The sequence below is a fragment of the Calypte anna genome, chromosome 9, assembly GCF_003957555.1.
Source record: "Calypte anna isolate BGI_N300 chromosome 9, bCalAnn1_v1.p, whole genome shotgun sequence".
Lineage (NCBI taxonomy): Eukaryota > Metazoa > Chordata > Aves > Apodiformes > Trochilidae > Calypte > Calypte anna.
Window position 1 is genome coordinate 4,392,134 of NC_044255.1, and position 18,729 is coordinate 4,410,862.

The 18,729-nt window shown below is 45.4% G+C and overlaps 1 protein-coding gene across 2 annotated transcripts; it reads right to left on the minus strand.

Annotated features, from left to right (window-relative positions):
- Positions 1-1,276: 1,276 nt before the first annotated feature.
- PPP1R7 (protein phosphatase 1 regulatory subunit 7) lies at positions 1,277-18,212 on the minus strand. 2 transcript variants are annotated; one of them, XM_030456349.1, is made up of 11 exons: positions 18,138-18,212; positions 17,379-17,456; positions 17,078-17,200; positions 13,172-13,227; positions 12,144-12,209; positions 11,335-11,465; positions 9,720-9,882; positions 6,421-6,537; positions 5,495-5,599; positions 3,360-3,446; positions 1,277-1,648 (listed from the first exon to the last, which is right to left on the minus strand). In XM_030456349.1, the coding sequence occupies exons 2-11, from the start codon at positions 17,419-17,421 to the stop codon at positions 1,472-1,474; spliced, it is 1,068 nt and encodes a 355-aa protein (XP_030312209.1). In that variant the 5' UTR covers positions 17,422-17,456; positions 18,138-18,212; the 3' UTR covers positions 1,277-1,471. The 2 variants fall into 2 exon arrangements, with proteins under 2 accessions (XP_030312209.1, XP_030312210.1); XM_030456350.1 differs by lacking the exon at positions 17,379-17,456 and having other exon boundaries at positions 18,138-18,209.
- Between the last annotated feature and the right edge of the window lie 517 nt (positions 18,213-18,729).

Below are 18,729 nucleotides of genomic sequence, written 5' to 3' on the forward strand. Positions count from 1 at the left end.
CCAGCACTGGACTGGAAGTCAGGCACCCAGGGCAAGGAGAGCAGCAATGTCCCAAGCAGTTCTGTTCCAAGGGGGAGGGACTACAGGGCACCCTTGTTGACCAGTAGCATTAATGTATTTCACAGGTTAACATCAGGTGTATTAATTTAGTGTTAATAACAAGCAAATGATGATGCTGAGGCAATGCTGAATACCTTGGCCACAGAAGAGTCCTGGACTGATTCCTAAATCATACTGCAAGAGGCTGTATTTGCAAAAGTGCTGAGGGGCTCCTACCATGGATAAACCCTGATCCAGCAGGCAGTGATAACAGGAAGGTGACAGCTGTCACTCAGCAGAGATCAAACAACCACCCACAGAGAAAGGTACTGCAGTGAAACAAGCAGCAGCTTTCACTACACCAAGATCATCTTGTATCTGAAGCCCCTCTGAACCCCCTACAGAGGGGTCTTCTTCAGACCCACACTGCCAAAACTGCAGCCCTAGCAAGTGGCATTCCAGGCAGGAGGGCTTTACCAAGGGTTTCTACAAATGGACCTCAATAGCTATTCTAAGAAAGGATGTAGTTGAAGTCAGATTAGATCAGTGGTTACCTCTAGAGCTGGTCCTATCCGGGAAGAGATCTGGAAGCAGCCTTGGCTTCAGCCAGGAAGAAGGGACACCTCAGCATCAGCTGTATTTTGTTCCAACCCTGGGAAATCAGGAAGCAAATAGTCACAACCAATAAAGAACTTGTAAGTGTGGGCTGGCCCCACCCCCTCACCTCCTCAAGCAGAGTCTATGCCCCTTCTACTCAGCTTTTAACCTCTTTTCCAGTTCCCACATTAGCCTACAGCACATTTAAACTTCAAAGCTCCATCACTTGTGGCTCCATGAAGGGTGAAGCTCCCCACACTGCTTTCGTACCTCAAGCTATTTGTCCTCAATCCTCTCATGAGCTTCTAGCTCTGTTAAAAAAAAACAACAATTGCTATGGAAAGGCAAATCTTTCCTTCCTAGAGTTTTTCAAGCAGATATTTGGCACGACTCACACGCAATAACCTGGATGAACATCTCTATCAGATTCCTCCCAATGTCAACACCATCAGTCTTCAAGTATCACAGACCACCACTGAGCCCGGGTCTGGAGCCATTACGTTTGCAAGGGTGTTACTAACCTGAAGGTGTGTCACAGTGTCAAAAAAAGGCAAGAAGTATCTCCAAGTGGCTTCAGTCTGTTGCAAGCAATTTCTGCCAAAACCTCCCACATAAAATAACAGACACAAGCACAAGGAAGTCTCTTGTGTTAAGATTTAATAATAATAACATCAACATCTCAAAAACAACGAGTGCATTGTACACGAGATCTGGTATTCAGTGCTTTTTATTGACCATTTGCTCTGCCAGTGTCAGTGTACTGAAGACCCGGGGTGTGGTAAGTGGATAAAAAAAACCCAGTTGGGACATTTCTGCAAGGAGGGCAGCAGGAGGCTCAGAATCGCACGAAGGTGGCGTCAATCTGCCGGATAGTCGGGAGGGCCAGCATGATTTTACGCCGGTACTGGGGGTCCTTCTGCAAGGGGTTTCTCTCCAGATACACAGTTTCCAAATTCTTGGCTCCTTTCAGCTCGTCCAGGTCACTCCAGCTCTCAACGAGATTATCATTCATCTGCAGAGCACACACAGGCACACTCAAAAACAAACAGACTCCCACACGAAGCCTGGTGAGCAGGGACCTGGCCACACTGCTGCTACTCGGAAAGATGACTGCTGCCTGTGCCTTCCTCCCCCTGCAGCCTCAGAGATCTGTTCTCCTCTTCCATGCTCCATGCCTTGCTAATCATCCCACACTCTCCTGGGGGGCTGCTGGTCAAATGCTCCACCCTTCAGGCAGCATACCCAGTCCAATTAGTATGTTGGGAAAGACCCAGCGAGACACTAGGACAGTGTCCCAGCCCATAGGAACTCTGATATCAAGACTCTCTTTCACTGTGACATCTCTACTTTCATGACCTCCTAGGAAACACCAAAGAAGGTCCCAAACTGATCTGAAAAGTGATGTTTTCCTCTCCCTTTTACCTCACTTCCCCACAAAAACTGCTTGCACACTCCAGGGGAAGCACCAAGCTCCTCCAGGCTCACCAGGCTTCCTGGGTGAGCACACCTTTGGGTGCTCTGCTCTTTATACAAATGCACATAACAGTGTTAAAGCAGAAAAAAAAAAGCCCAGAGGGCATTTTCTGGATTCAGTTAGACTCTCCTGTCCAGTGCTCTGCTTTGACAAAAGACTCTAAAAACACACTCATGTTTTGGCAAAAAAAAAGTCAAATCCTGTTAAGGTCCTACAAGGATGAAGTTTCAAAGGATCACAGCAAGCCCCACGCCAGCCATACCACACTGTCTTGTTTTTATCACCCAAAAGGTGTCATATTAAATGGGCTTCTCAGCTCTTCTTATTTAGAGTTCCTTGCAGAATAGGCACAGACAGGTACCACCCCTGGCTATCTAGTAAGTCACACTGTAAGATCAGGAGAATGGATCAAGTGAGGCCACTCTAGGCTTTGCAGCTGCTTTCTGCTCCTTGGATCTCATCCTCTGCCCAGGAGTTTAAATAACTCAACTCCAGATGACAGACATTAAGCAGCACAACCCTCACTCTCAGCCTTGACATGCAAAAACTCTACAAGAGCTAAAGCACATCCCAACTGATCAACATCTGCTGCTTTTCCTGCCAAGCATCAGCAGAGTTGTACCTAGCTCCCAAAGATGGCAGGGTACTGATGTTTCTGCAGGGGGTGCCTCTGCATATTTCCTGAGGAGACTTATGAATAAGAAAGGGGTTAGGGATTTAGGGTGCCAGAAAGAAACAGAAGCAGCCCTAAGCAGTTACTTGCTTCAGGAAGGGAAGTAAACCAGCAGACAGCTTCATTTTATTATAAATTGAGCATGCAGTCTCTGTTCTAAACAGGTACTGGTCTTCAGTGCAGTGGTGAGACAGCATCAGCTTCCCCACTCTGCTGCTATCATCACTTTAAAAGAAAAACATCTTTCTTTAAAGATGAGATCTGCAAAATTAGGACACAGTAAAGCTGTTTCATAACCAGCAGAGGTGTGAAGGCAGGGCCTGTTTCCTACATAGAGACAGGCTCCTCACCACTAAGCAAAGCTCTGCAAAGCATTTTTTGAAGCCCAACTCTTTCTTTCAGGGGAATCACCCTATACTCTATCCATGCAGACTGTCAGGATTTGAAGGTGGTCACCTGAATGAGAAGTTTACTCCAAGACATAAACATAACACCACCCTCCTACTACTTCCTATCAGAAGGGTTTCTTCCACCATTGTACAGACATTCCATGGAACATTTCCAGCCTGTCCTTACCCAGAATTCCTGCAGCTCTGTTAGGTGACTGATATTTTCAATTTTCTTGATTCTGTTGGATGCAATGTCCAGCATTGTGAGTTTGTTCTAGACAGGCAAACACAAAAACATTAGAATGGATTTCCTTTCATCTTCTCTGTCCCGCTTTTTTTTCAGGTCCAGACCCAGAAACTGTCAGAAGCACAGACACATACTGCCAGCTGCTTACATGCAACACAGAACTCTCACTGACTAAACACAGCAAGGAAGACTCTTTTTAATTAAGCTGGGTTACTGACCTCCCAGAAGCCATGTGACAAAAAGGAAAGCAATTACTGGCCAGATGGACACTGCCACCCAAGGGCTACTAAAATGTGAGCTTTTTCTTTGCAGTACACTAGGAGGAAGAATCTCTTACAAATCAGATTGTAAGTGTCCTCAAGCAACAGAGTTCATAGAATCACAGAATTGGCTGGGTTGGAAGGGACCTCAGAGATCATCAAGTCCAACCCTTGATCCACTCCCCCCGTGGTTCCCAGCCCATGGCACTCAGTGCCACATCCAGGCTCTTTTGAAATATCTCCAGACACGGAGAATCCACTACTTCCCTGGGCAGCCCATTCCAATGGCTGATCACCCTCTCCAGAAAGAAATTCTTTCGAATCTCCAACCTAAACCTCCCCTGGCACAACTTGAGACCCTGCCCTCTTGTCTTGCTGAGAGTTGCCTGGGAAAAGAGACCGACCCCCCCCTGGCTCCAACCTCCTTTCAGGGAGTTGGAGAGAGTGATGAGGTCTCCCCTGAGCCTCCTCTTCTCCAGCCTCAACACCCCCAGCTCCCTCAGCCTCTCCTCACAGGATCTGTGCTGGATCCCTTCACAGCCTCCTTGCTCTTCTCTGGACCTGCTCCAGCACCTCAATCTCCTTCCTGAACTTCCTGAGGGGCCCAGAACTGGACACAGGACTCAAGTTGTGGCCTCACCAGGGCTGAGCAGAGGGGCAGAATCCCTTCCCTGGACCTGCTGGCCACGCTGGTCCTGAGCCAGCCCAGGATGCCATTGACCTTCTTGGCCACCTGGGCACACTGCTGCCTCCTGTTCAGCTTCCTGGCAATCCAGACTCCCAGCTCCCTTTCTGCCACTCTGTGCCCAGCCTGGAGCTCCCCATGGGGTTGTTGTGGCCAAAGTGCAGGACCCGGCACTTGGCCTTCTTGAACCTCATCCCCTTGGAATCAGCCCAACTCTCCGGTCTGTCCAGGTCCCTCTGCAGAGCCCTCCTGCCTTCCAGCTGATCCACACTCCCCCCGAGCTTAGTGTCATCTGCACATTTGCTGATGATGGACTCAATCCCCTCATCTCAATCATCCATAAAGATATTAAACAGAACCGGGCCCAACACTGATCCCTAGGGGACACCACAGCTGCCATTTTGATGCAGCCCCGTTCAGCACCACTCTCTGGGCCCGGCCCTCCAGCCAGTTCCTAACCCAGCACAGAGTGCCCCTGTCCAAGCTGTGGCCTGACAGCTTTTTCAGGAGAATGCTCTGGGAGACGGTGTCAAAGGCCTTGCTGAAGTCCAGGTAGACAAGCTTTTTGCAACAGAAAACTCAACAATTAGACAAAAAGGTTCGGGGGTTTTTCTGCCTTATATACACCCAACTAAGCTGAAGACTGTCTCTGATCTCTGACTATGCCTTCTACTGCTGGGTGAGAATGAAAATGCTGCAGGCTCCTGTGAAGTCAATCTTATCCAGAAATCTAGCAATGTATACTGACATGAAGGGAAGCCACATGCCACAGCTCTTTTGTTATTCCCAGCTCTGGCTGTTATCCTACTGAAAAGAATTCCTGGTAATCAACAAACTGTCTGAAAGGCTGCAGACAGCCAGCTGTGTCCATCAGTCTTTCCACTGCTGCAGATCAGCCAGGCTGCAGCAGTAACCACAGCCTGTTCTTCCCCTTCCCAGATCATGGAAACAACTCTACACCTGAGGACCCGGAGGAGCTTCATTTATACAAGATATTTTAACAAATACTTGGATCTTTGTCATCTTTTCTGGAGACAAAGGACCCCACAAAACTTCCAAAAAACACAACCACCAACAGGAGCATCTCAGGGCAAAAATTCTGTCACAAAGTTAGCAAAAAACCTGCTCACATTGTTCTCCAGTCCCTCGATGACTTCAATGCCATTGTGGCTGATGTACAACTCACGCAAATTCACCAAGCTCTGCAGCCCCTCAATCTTGGTCAGGCGATTATTCTGAAAGTATAACAGCACTTACAGCCCACTCTAGACAAAACAAAAACCACCAGAGAAAAGAATCCTTCTGCAGTGTGGATGGGAAGCAGAAACTGTTTGCTCAGGACCACAGTGATCTGGTGAGCTCAGCTTGTTTGATTTCTTTAACAGCAATGGCAACCTAAGCCCCCAAGTTGAGAAGAATCTGACTCTGACCTTCCCATCAAAAGTTTTAGTCTGAAAGCTTTCCACTTGGTGCCTTTGGACACAACATACATATGTATTAATAGCATTCATTTTTTTGGTCTTTTTAGTGGAATGGTCAGAAGGGAAGTTGCCACATTTCAATCTCAACACACTCAGCTGTAAATAATTCTTTATGTCCTATATAATAATGGTGCACACAGGTATTACAACATACAGCAAGAACAACTTGCTTACCATCAGATTTATGAGATACTAGCATGCAGCTTCTCATAAGGTCATAAAGGACAGACTTGACTTAGCACAGGCTTGTCCATATTTTTTCCCCCTTCAGGAAGCCTGCAGTGACACTGAGCCCACTGTTGTTAGACTGACTTCCTTGGTGCAACTTATTTGATATTATTTAATACATTGAGAAACCATATTTGAGGAAGGAAATGGGGGATATAATTCATTTCCTGTTCTCGCTTCCACAGAAACCAAACATTTGTTTCACAACGAAGGGATGAGAGAAGACAGCACAGAGAATACCCACATTCTTACAGCACAGAAATAAAGTGTAGTTTCTGATAAACTGTAAGGTCATTCATGCAATCCAGGCTCTTCAAGCCATAACAATACAAAGTAAACCCAATTACCTGTATACTGAGCACAGTCAAGTTTGTCAGTGCATCCAAGTTCTGAATCTTGGTGATTTTATTCTTTCCAAGGAACAGACTGTCAAGATTAGCCAAGGTGTCAATGTTTTCAATTACCTGCAGGGTGATGAAAGGAGACACTGTTAATGCTGTGAGGCTCCAGCCTGCAGATGTAGCTGACATTTTATAGCCTTGTCCCATGGAGCTGCCCTCCTGAGAAACACAAGCCTACCAGTTCCACAGCACAAGGCAGGGCCTCCCCAGAGCAGAGTAAGGACAGAACTTTGTGCAGTAACAGTGACCCTCAGCCTGTGTGACAGCTGACTGGTGATACTCCTACCTGCTGACACGTCACCCTGTCCTGGTTGTTGCCTCCACTGTCAGCAAGAGCAGAGAATGAGAAGACTCAGCACTAAAAGTGACACTCCCTAGGCCATGAGTGTGTATCCAGGGCAGCAGATACCCACTTGAGAAGCAGGAAAAAATTATCACTAGAGAATGGGAAAGAGAACCTGGGAGGAGAAACTAAAACTGTCACATTTAGTCCTGGCTGTTAGTGACAGCTAATACAGTCAGAGGCAAGATATTCAGCTCCCTGCACAACAGTTTCTCTGTCAGGAGCAAGGTTAATTGTCTCATGGGCCTGTGGGATAATACACTTAACTTCTGGCTATGTATTCATGCTATGGTCAGAACATAACACGTGCCAGATGAAGTGATGTACATGTTTTAAATATCCATGCTACTGACAGAAAATACACACTCTACCAGTTTAAAGTCCTGAGCTCAGCCTTCACTGGGAGAAAATCAAGATCTCTGTAAGGCATCAAGAAGAACCATATTCTTTATACACAAAGTAAGGGGCACCAGCAAGCATGAACAGAAGAGAGTCAAAAGGGCAAGAAAAGGTTCCTGTAAACAGAAGAAAGAAAATTCCTCTGTGTTTGTGTGTACATGTGTGTGTGTTTCCCTGTGTGTGCATAAAGGAATGAAGAGGAAGATGAACACAAACACACACACTTGAATTTATAGTTACACTCTGGAATGGAAAGAAACTTTTCACCCTCTATCCCACAGCTGCCAAGATACTCAACATAAGGTGTTGATCAGCTCAGATTTGGATTCACCCTCCTTCTAGCCTGTGGACTTACCCCTCTCTTTTGACTTTGCAAGAAAATGATAGATTTGATGCTCATTGGTAGCTCTCTCAGCCCTGAGAAGAAAATACTTGTGACTTTGAGGAAACTGAGAAGAAAATAGGCAGGAAAACAAGAAAGCTACTTAAAGCTATTAAGAAAGCTATACTTAAATGAGTGTGGAACAGATGGACATGGAGGTGGGGAAGGAATATAAGGAACAAATAAAGATGTGCTTGCCTTCAAGTTGCCTCAGTACAACTATGGAAAAAAGCATGAAATGCATCAGCTTAAACATAAAGTTCCTCTTCCCCACCATTCATAAAAAGGAAAAGAACTACAATTGCTTGGTAAGTCAGGATGGGCTCAGGGTAAGTGCACTCCCAAAGGTTAGACTGTGCAGCAAAATGACCAAGACAGCATTATTGCAGCAACTTTAATGCACAGGGGATATCAGGCACTTCAGAGCCAAGAATGATGCCAGAACAGATAATCCAGAGGCTTCTACCCTAAAGATTGAAGGATATGCCCACCTATGAAGCACACAGCCAAACTATTCTCCCAAAAGAAAACTTCTAATAATGTTCCACATGCCTCAAAATAACACAATCCTTCCTCTCTAGCTTAGGCACAGTTTACTCACTTTAGTGAAGCAATGAGAAGTACAGAGCAGTGCTGTTTGAGCATAGACTTAACAGATTAAAAAAACCCAAACAAAACCACACTGGAAATAAAAGTAATATAAGAAGTGTTACCCAGTGTGTGTGTTATCCATACAGTGATAACTCTGGGTTCTTTGGTTGTTTTGTTAATATGCTCAACACTGAGAATACACATTTAATCTAACCTAATTGTTCAGAAGATACTATTTGGCTTGACAACATTGGTACTGCCTAAGTATCTATTCAGAAATTGATTTTTTTTTTTTTTTTTTAAGAAGGTGAAGACACTTAGATGTGGAAGTTTTGCTTAACCCAGCTTCTGAAAGGTAAAGACCTGAGTGTGCTTTATTCTTCCGAATAAAGGGAAGTGCATCTCTCTCCAGCTCATGTTTCCCCAGCCTATGCAAACTCTGTGGCTCCTAATTACTCATCTGATCTAACTGATACTCTCACACCCTAGATCTATTCCCCCAGGTAACTTTGTTTCCAAAGTAGAAATTCCTTTGGATGGAAACAAATTCGGTTCAGCTGAGCTTTAGAAGCAAAATACAATTTTCCCATCAGCAGCACACACATTTCTGCCCTAAATGGCTGCTTATAATAGCTGAAGTTTCCTTCTCTTCTCAAAAGAGAACTGTGCTTCCACAAGGCTTGAAATACAGAGGACAAATGGTTCTTTTCCTAATTTGCTCTTAAACAAATTAGGAAAACAAGTAATTTTTCAGATATTGTGAACAGGGCTCACCAACTATGACCATTTTCAGACTGAAACACATTCAATACCTGTTACAAGTATTTTCTAAAGTGCATTTAATTTAAAAAGTTCCTAAAAACATAACAGTTTACTTTGCATCTTTCAAGTTTTCCGTGTCAGCTGTTTCAACAGTTCTCTTACAAACTGAATGAAATGCAGAAAACCACACCTTAAGGACAGAGGGTACTCAGAACTGCTTCCTTTTAAGCAGCACAGATATTAAATCACCTAAATTGAAAAGGTCAAAGTGCACCATAACAAATAAAAACATGATCAGCAGCACAGTATCGTGTTTTTGGGGCATTTCAGAGCAAAGCCACAAGAAAATCTTTCTCCTGGCAGGGACTAACTGATGTAATAGGTTATCAGTTAACACATACAAATCAAACTAGAATTCACTTTGCCAATAGACTTTATCAACACAGTACCAGCCTCTAAAAGGTAAGGGAAAACAGTAATTGCCAGTCTTAACAGACTTGGCTCCCTAGCAGGAGTAAACAGTCACCTACAAAAGGCAACACACAGAGAATGGATGAGTTCACTAAGGAGGGAAATTCATAGAGTAATTGAGTAGCCAGGCACTGCATGCATACGTAATTAAAGGATCCAGCATGCACAGCAATAAGCAATGACACAGTAAATGACTGGAACAACAAACACAAAACTGCAAGCAAAAGTCCCTGAGGTTGCACTTTCAGAAAGCTAATCCCAAGCCAAAGAGCTCCAAACTCTCGAGCCAACACCTACCCTAATTCGATTGGATCCCAACTCCAGCATCTGTAGCATCTGCAAGTTGTTCAGGTTCTCAATTTTGCTGATTTTGTTGTTGACAAGGAAGAGCTTTTTAAGCTGGGTGAGACGATCCAGTCCTTCAATGTGCCGCAGAACATTAAAGGAGATGTCCAGGATCCTGAGGTAAAACAAAGCAAAGGTCTGCTCAGTCCATCAGGCACAAGAGATTCTGGAAGAGGCACGTGCAGATTGGTGGGGAACCTCACTATCTCCAGAGATCATAGAACCATAGAATCAACTGGGCTGGAAGGGACCTCAGAGATCATCAAGTCCAACCCTTGATCCACTCCCCCCGTGGTTCCCAGCCCATGGCACTCAGTGCCACATCCAGGCTCTTTGGAAAGATCTCCAGACACGGAGAATCCACTACTTCCCTGGGCAGCCCATTCCAATGCCTGATCACCCTCTCCAGAAAGAAATTCTTTCGAATCTCCAACCTAAACCTCCCCTGGCACAACTTGAGACCCTGCCCTCTTGTCTTGCTGAGAGTTGCCTGGGAAAAGAGACCAACCCCCCCCTGGCTCCAACCTCCTTTCAGGGAGTTGGAGAGAGTGATGAGGTCTCCCCTGAGCCTCCTCTTCTCCAGCCTCAACACCCCCAGCTCCCTCAGCCTCTCCTCACAGTATCTGTGCTGGATCCCTTCACAGCCTCCTTGCTCTTCTCTGGACCTGCTCCAGCACCTCAATCTCCTTCCTGAACTTCCTGAGGGGCCCAGAACTGGACACAGGACTCAAGTTGTGGCCTCACCAGGGCTGAGCACAGGGGCAGAATCCCTTCCCTGGACCTGCTGGCCACGCTGTTCCTGAGCCTGGCCAGGATGCCATTGGCCTTCTTGGCCACCTGGGCACACTGCTGGCTCCTGTTCAGCTTCCTGTCAATCCAAAAGCACTTTGGATTTGGAGATCAAGCACTTTGCTAAGCCTTGAGGCTATTTCTCAGAAATGACAACAAATATAACTTTCAAAATGCCTCTATAGTGCTGTTGAGGAAAAAAAAATATTAAAGCTATGTGTTGTGTACAGCAGGTGGACACCATCTTGTCCAGCCACAGAGCTGCTGCTGTAGGAAGAAGCAAATCTTCAGCACAATGTATTCTTTGGGAAAGGTAGGTGCCTACAAGATCTGCCTCTGACAGGACAATGTCAAGGCCTCCCAGAAGCATGAAGCAGATATGATATGGGAAGCAGGTCAGTCCCCCTTCCCCCAGTGGGAAGAGTTTTGTAATGCATCTCCAGAGTCAAAACAGACAAGTGCTAGAAACTTGGGAGAGCACTACTCCTTCCCTAACACCCTCCAAAGAGAGTCCTAATCTCCCCTGAAAACTTGACATTTTTGCAGGAATAAAAACTGCCCTTCTCCCTTGCCAAGAGCAAGGGGTGCCTGAATGCAGGATACTTGAAACTAGTCTGCTTCCCAGGTTAAATACCAATGGAGAAGAGATGTTCTCCTCCACATAGATAAACATCAGGAAAGGTCTGGGTGACAAATACCAGAATGAGAAACTCTCTGAGGGGCAAACCACCCTCGGCCTCATGCTGGTGATCCCCCTTTGTCATCCCCCTGGACTCACTCCAGTTCCACCAGAGACTCCAAGTTCTCAATCTTCTGAATTTGATTGTCATAAAGATCCAGTTCCCTCAAGGTCTGCAACTGCTCCAGATTCTCAATGTGCTTAATCAAATTCTGACGGAGACACAGAGTCTGAAAGTTGGAGAAAAGTGTAAAAACAAACAGGAAAATTTATATAAATGACAGCATGTGATGCCTTTTGGCCTTCCAACAACAGGGCTGTGGGTTTTTCTTCACTATTCAGTTTTGGGGGAGGCTGGTTTGTTGGTTTTTTTTTTGTTTTGTTTGGTTTGGTTTGTTTTTTTGTTTTGTTTTGGTTTTAGTTTTTTTTAAATAGAATCTTCTCTTATTTTATCACAACTCTGCAGAAGGAAATCTTTTTACCACAAAGGTGGACAAGCACTGTAAAGGTATCAAAGAGGTGCTGTGTAATCTCTATCCTTGGAAATACCCAAGAGCTTGACTTGACAAGGCCTGAAGCAGCATGCTCTAGCTGGACCTGCTTTGAGCAGGGTTTCACTAGAGATCTCCAGAGGCCCCTTCCCATCTGCATTACTCTGTGTTAAGCCTGCTGTGCAATGCATCTCTTAGGATGAGCCCTGATGCATTGTCTCTCAATCCACTTCCAAAACTAACATGCAGGATACTCGAGGATTTTTATTACTCTTTGACAAATGAGTCACCTCCTGCAGTTAAACATGAAGTGAACTCATTAGGATCTCAGCCACAGAGAGAGTCCCCAGTGTGTCCTCTTACAATACTCAAAATCTCCAATTCAAAGAGGCATTCTCTGTTCCTCAGTACTGTTACCTTCACTTTCTTGAGCACTTCAAATCCTTCTATCTTCCCAATTCGGAAATGATTCAAGTCAACATCCTGAAAGAGAAATGGAGGGATTCAGCAGTTGTTTCAAAACATTCTTCAAAGACCAGCCTGGTACTTTGTTCTACAGAAAATTATAGTTTTACAAACTGTGGAAAAACATTAAAACACCATTAAAACAGCCCTTCAAAGAGCTTGTGAGCATTTGGTTTGGCACATGCTTTTACCACCACAGGTGAAGCCTGCAGCCTGAGCCTGTCAACTGGAAACTCAGTAAATGAGAAAAGGCAACAGCCCTTCCCTGAGCCTGAGCATTGTTTTGCCAGAATTAGAAAACTTTTGCAGTGCATTCTGACTGTACTGAGACAGATGACTTCTGCTGAAGTCTGGCATGAATAAAGTGCTGCACAAAATCCTCTTCCTCACTTCACTAGGGCTTCTCTGGAAACACAGCTTGCTATTCCCAGCTCCAGGCCTCAGCTGAACAGCAACCACTCTTAGTTCAAACAATCTGGTGGTTCTGTGACCATTAACTCTGCACTGGTGATCAACTGCTGCACTTCACATGTGTGCTGTCCAGCCCCAGGTGTTCCAGCTCTGCAGGAAACTGACTTCACTGCCCAAGCTCAAGAACTCCTCAGCTAACAGGCTCAGAAGGCTCTCAGTGCCAAGGAACAAGGGCAGTTATGTAGCTGCCCCTACTGCTAATTGTGGGTCTGTCTGACAGCAGCAATCAGCTCATTAAAAGTATTCTCACAACAGCCTGTTGCCCATCAACAATGCTTGCAGCACACAGCCTCCACCCTTAATTTAAACCTAGCAAAATGTTTCAGCTACTGATCAAGAATAAAACCACCTCTACTTCCAGCCTAAAGCCTCTGATTTCATTCTGGGGAAGATCATGGTCACCAGCACCTTCAGAAGAATTAGATCTTTCAACCAGGTTTCAACACTTGCCTTTGCCAACCTTTTCTTCCCATTGTATAAAGCCCATCAGGACAAAAATCTGCCTTTACCTCAGCTTCTGGGTCCAAGCTAATTGTCTCCATGTCCACTGGTGTCTCTGCTTGTCCTGCAGAAGCAAATACACCATAAGCTTCTGTCACCTGACAGCTAAAGGCAAGGTAACAATAACTGATATCTGGAGAGGCAGCAAATGCTCATCAGAAAAAGAAACACAAGATACACAGTTCTGATATTTCACTGCATTAAAAATACACTTCACCAATTGGCCAAGAATGTCTATAGTGATACAGTGCCAGGAATGATCAAGCAGCTCAGCAATCCCATCCTTCAGCTTGTCTTTCACAAATAATGCTGTTAATGTCAATGTTGTACACACTTCTGCACCCATTTCTTTCCTTTTGTTTGACTGAACTAATATGCTAGGAAACATTGTTAATCACACTGCATACATTTTCTTGGGAAATGCCTTTACAGCTCTGGAAGACAGCCCAGCATTTGCTGTGCTTCTATCACAGCACAAGAGGGAGCAAAGCTTGCTGGATAAATCCATGCTGAATAATTCACACCCAATTCCCATTTGTTGCAGAGGGTGTTCTGGTTGCACCGATTTCCAAAGAAATCCTAAATCAACTCTGCAACACAGACTTCCCCTCCCCACTTCCCATTTTTAGCTTCTGTGTGTACTACCAAAAAGCCTGCAGAATTTTAATTACAAATACCAAAGGCTTCCCATGAATGCACTAACTCCTGCAGCACTGCATGCAAGTTTATCCCATTAAGCCAGAAGTCATGACAATTTTCATAGCCTAAACATGGTTACAACAGCCTTGTAAACACCAAGTGTCCACTCTACTAAATGAGTGCTTTTCCTACTGACAGTGGGCATGGTAAGTAGCACTGTAAGGATGAAAAGTACCCAAGCATGACAGTGTTTAATACTGCCACCACACCAAGGTGCTGATAGCTACACACCCAGCATTTACCTTGCTGTATGGGCACCAAAATGGGAAAGAGCACCAACTGAACTGACTCCTGGAAGTCAAGACTAAAAATCAATCCCCTATCCCTCAGCTTTCAATATTCTTTACAGTATAAAGTACCAGGAAGCAGACATTACATTTTGGGGCTGCAAATGAGCTGGTCAGCTGTACCAGCATTGAATGGCACTTTAGCAGAGGGCAACACTTGTATTTTCTTATTTTACTTCCAGATCAGAAGCTGTGCACCTCAGCAGGAAAGTGAGGTACCCTACCCTGCTGCTACAAAGGCTGCATCTCTTTGAGCTATTTCTGGGGTGCAAAGGGCTGCCAGCACAAAGTGCTCCAAGCCAAACAAGCACACTGGTTGAATTTATGGCCAACAGGAATTCAGCCCAAGTTTGGAAGTTATTTGAAATCTCATATAAAAAACCCCAAATTATTTCCCTTGTAATAGGTTGTACTAGCAGTAAGTTAGTGCTGATGCTGAAAGAACTTCTTTTGAGACTTCAGAGTTGTCCAAAAAGTAAAGCCAGGTGGTGCTTTTTTATAAATCAGTAAAGAAAATATTCTTTAACAAAACAAACAAAAAAAAAAACACACAAAAAAAATAATTTCAGGTAAAAAAAGTATTTTTGACCTTGTTTGGCTGGCAGGCTTCTCTATAAAATGAGATGTTTCAGCATAGCACTCAGTACAGATCATTTATACACAATTTGTGATGGCAATGAGTTCAATACTCTGATGTTAAAGTTTTGAGTGAGGAGTCCTGGTAAAGCCAGCACAGGAAGCACACAAGTCCCAAGGCACAAACCCAAATCACACAGGATATTTGTATCAAGTTTACAACAATAAAAACAATTTTTTAGCATTTATGTAACAAGATTAACTCACAGAGTTTACCTACTGTGTATAAGTCACTCTCTGTTTAACAGCCTGAGTGATGTGCACAATGATAAATCAGTATTGGTATGAGAACACCAAAATACATTTTCCTCTTGAAGAGGAGTAAAAATGGTTTTGCCACATTTACAGCCCTATCAATTGTCAACCAGCATTTCACTTATGAACCAAGCAGACCCAAACCACCCTAAACTGACCCTTCAACAACCACTTGACAACGAAGCAGCAGAACTAAAAGCCCACAATTTTTAATGCAGGAGGTTTCTCCAGGGGGAAAAAAGCATTGCTCTGGGAGTGAAGTTCCTGAAGCAGATTCCTGTGTAACTCATGCCTGGGAGCTACGTGGCTTTGCAGATGTAGGAAAAAAATACAACATTCAGGAAACCCAAATTCCGCAGCAGGGAAGAGCAGTTGCTGAGTTATGTAAGCTCACAGTACCACAGGCATTTAAAGCAACTAAAAGCCTAACTACACCTTTTAACTGTGCTGGCATGAAAAAAGTATTATAAATAGCCAAGTCAGAAGTTTTCTAAACAGAAGCACTGCTCCTCAGAGGATAAGCTGGATGTTAAATTTGAAATTTCAGCTGCTTGGGGTCCCTTTATTTATGATCTTCTTTGAAAAAACACAGAGAAAAATCTCATTTTCCTTTCAGCTGAGGAACTCGAAAGCTGTCTGTGGAAACTAACTCAAATGTTCCAAAATTATTCCTCTCCTTGGCTTCTAGACTAGTAGAAGTTGTTTGGATCCTCACAGCTTGGAGAGAGAAGTAACAACACAGTCACTACATTAAACAGCACCCCGTGCAATTCAGCAGCCGAATCTGAATGCTCTTTTTGTGCTTCCATGGGATTTGAAGGATGTCACCTGAAAGATTTTCTCTAATATTAATATTCCCAGGGGTACAACACACAAAACAGAACCTCAAATCCACAGTTAAATGAGCAGTCAGTGTCAAATGCATGCAAAGGAAACCCAGGCCTGATCTGCATGGCTGTGCTGCTCACACAGAGCCTGGGATGGACAGTGTGCAAGGTGTGATCTCGTGCTTGTGCAGACACCACCTCAACACTTTTTAAATTCATATTTAAATATAAATATATAATTATAACTACAGGGAGTGTATTTATAGCTGGGAGATGACACTGGGAATTCTCACAGCAACTTCTAGTTTGGAAACAGTGAAAGTTGCTTTGCAAATTGCAGTGTTCACAGCATGCAAAGCCAAAAAGAGGATGAAAATCTGCTGCAGAAAATTTACTGTATCACTTCATTTCCAGACCAGTAAATAAGCACATGAACATTTCTACCAAAAAAGATGATATCAGAACCTCAGGCTGTTAGCTAGCACCAAAAGCCCAGAAGGTATTGCCATACAGGGTCTTTGCAAATGGATCTGTTCAGGCAAATTCAGTGCAAGCCACTGAAAAGCAAACCCTTCCATCCAACACACAGAGGCTTCAAAAAAGGCTGTCAACATTTCCACCCAGTGATCTAATACAAAGAGTTGCAGAAGTTTAAAGTCATGATGATTCAAGCAGATGTAACTGTGATACAGCTTAGAATTCTTAAATTAAACAAATAAAATGGATAGCTTCCTTCAGGCAGCCTAGAAACAGCCACCTGTGCCTCCCAAAGGCACCTGGCAGCCCTAAGTAACAAGCTAGATGTACACTAAAGCAGAATTTAGGAAAGCTGCTTCTTTCTAATGAACACTTCCAGCATCTTTCCACAGAAAATTACTACCTATCCAAAGACAAAGTATGAGGAAAGGTGTTTTGCTTTATCGTGTTAGATTTCACACAGAAACGTGGATGGGCAAAAAAAATAAGGGAAAAAAACCCCAAAGGTCTATTACCAGTGATCCCGTAAGAAGCAGGCAGCTTCATTTTAGCACTGAGAACACTGTATTTTATTTATTTTTAACTAAGTTTGCTCTGGGGCAGACCAAACTCGTTAACCAGGGTTGACACCACTACCACAACACCCCCCAGGGACTGACACACACACAGACACACTCCTGAACACCAGGGGAAGGAAGCCCTTCCCAGCAGCATCAGGAGGCTGGCATGGTACCTGCAGAGCTCTCCCCATTCTGCTCCTCTCTCAGGCTCTGCTGGCTGAGGTCTGTCACTAAGCACACCGCCTGCTTCTTCCCTCCTTCATCTCCAGACTCCTCCGACTCGATCCGTTTGTCAACTGTGTGAGATACACAAGAGCAGAATGAGGCTATTTGCAGGAGGGGGGCCCTGGGAGGGGGGGAAAAAGCAGTAGCAAGCAGATAAAATAACCAAGATTCACATACACCACTATGCAGTTAGTAGAAATCCTAAGTTAGCTAAATAAAAGGTTTAGTCTTAAATAAAAGGCCTCTTACCCCTTGTTTCTACTTTGATTTTGGATGCACTTTTTCCTCCCATCACATCTTCCTAAAACCAACAATCTGGGAAGAAGACTGGAGGAAAAAGGAAATTTCTTAGATCAATGAAGTGCAATTCCAAAGATTACGGATATGGAATTAGAACTAGTACATTTTAAAAGCTTTTAGAAATAAAAAAAAATCAGTATCATGTACAATAGTACCAATGACACAAAGAAGTGATCGCATTAACCAAAAAAATAAAAAAAAATCATCCCTGCAGGTAAAAGCAACCGTGTCCCCGGCACAACCTACAAGATCCCTTCATCATTTTCCCAGCCACAACTCTGGCACTGGGAACCTGAATCTCCTCTCTCCTCAACATTTGCTCTCGTTTCACGAGGAGGCTTAAGAAAAGCAACGCCATGCCAGGAGACTTCTTTCTTATCATCTATATTTTTTTACGTCACAGCCAGCCCTGCAAACCCACGCCTTCCACCTCTCGCGCGTGTGTGTGGAGCCCCCACGGAGGAGGAAGGCACCAGGCAGGCCCTGCGCCCCAGGTAACACACACAGAGCCCGCCTCGCCTCAGCAGACAGAGGGGGCCCGGTAGCTCCCGGGCAGTGGCCTGAGGGGGGACACCGCCGGCTGCCCGGCCGCAGAGAGCACACCAGCCCCACCGCGCGCACTCGGCAGTCGCCTCGCCTGACAGCGAGCCGAGCCGTCCCGATCCGACCCTCCCTCAGCGGCCGTGCCATCCCCCAGCAGACTCTCACCCTCCATCATCTCCTGCGGTCCTTCTCCGCTCTCCGCCGCCATGTTGCTTCGCCCACCGACCCCTCCCGGAAGCCACCTCAGACGAGCTCTCAGCCAATCAGATCCGCAGGCGGTGCGCCCAGGGGGCGGGGCCAGGCTGTGCCATGGCCGCCTGCCTCACATACGGCGCGGTGGGAGCCCCGCGGCCTCCTGGGAGTTGTAGTTCCTTCCTGGGAAGCCATTGGAGCGCCAGGCGCTGCTGCAGCTGTGGTGGATCAGCTCCCTCTACACCGGCGCCTCGCCTCTGAGGCGTCATTAACTGCTTTCGGCCTCATCGTTCCGTCTACAGATTTCCCGTAGGATGGCTTCTACCTCGTGCAAGGATCTATCTACCTGCAGCCTTCCACCCCCGAAGCTCAGGGGAGGTGGGTCCAGACTGCCTGGGAGCGCAGCCCCACGCATCGTGACGGTGCCGAGTGAAGGAGACTCCTGAGGTGAGCGGAGAGCCTAGCGCGGGATCAGCTTCACCTCCTCCCGCGCTGGCCGCCCATTGGCTGCCCACCCTGCCCCTCTCACGCTTATTGGCTGAGAGGCTGCCTCGTCCCGCCTACT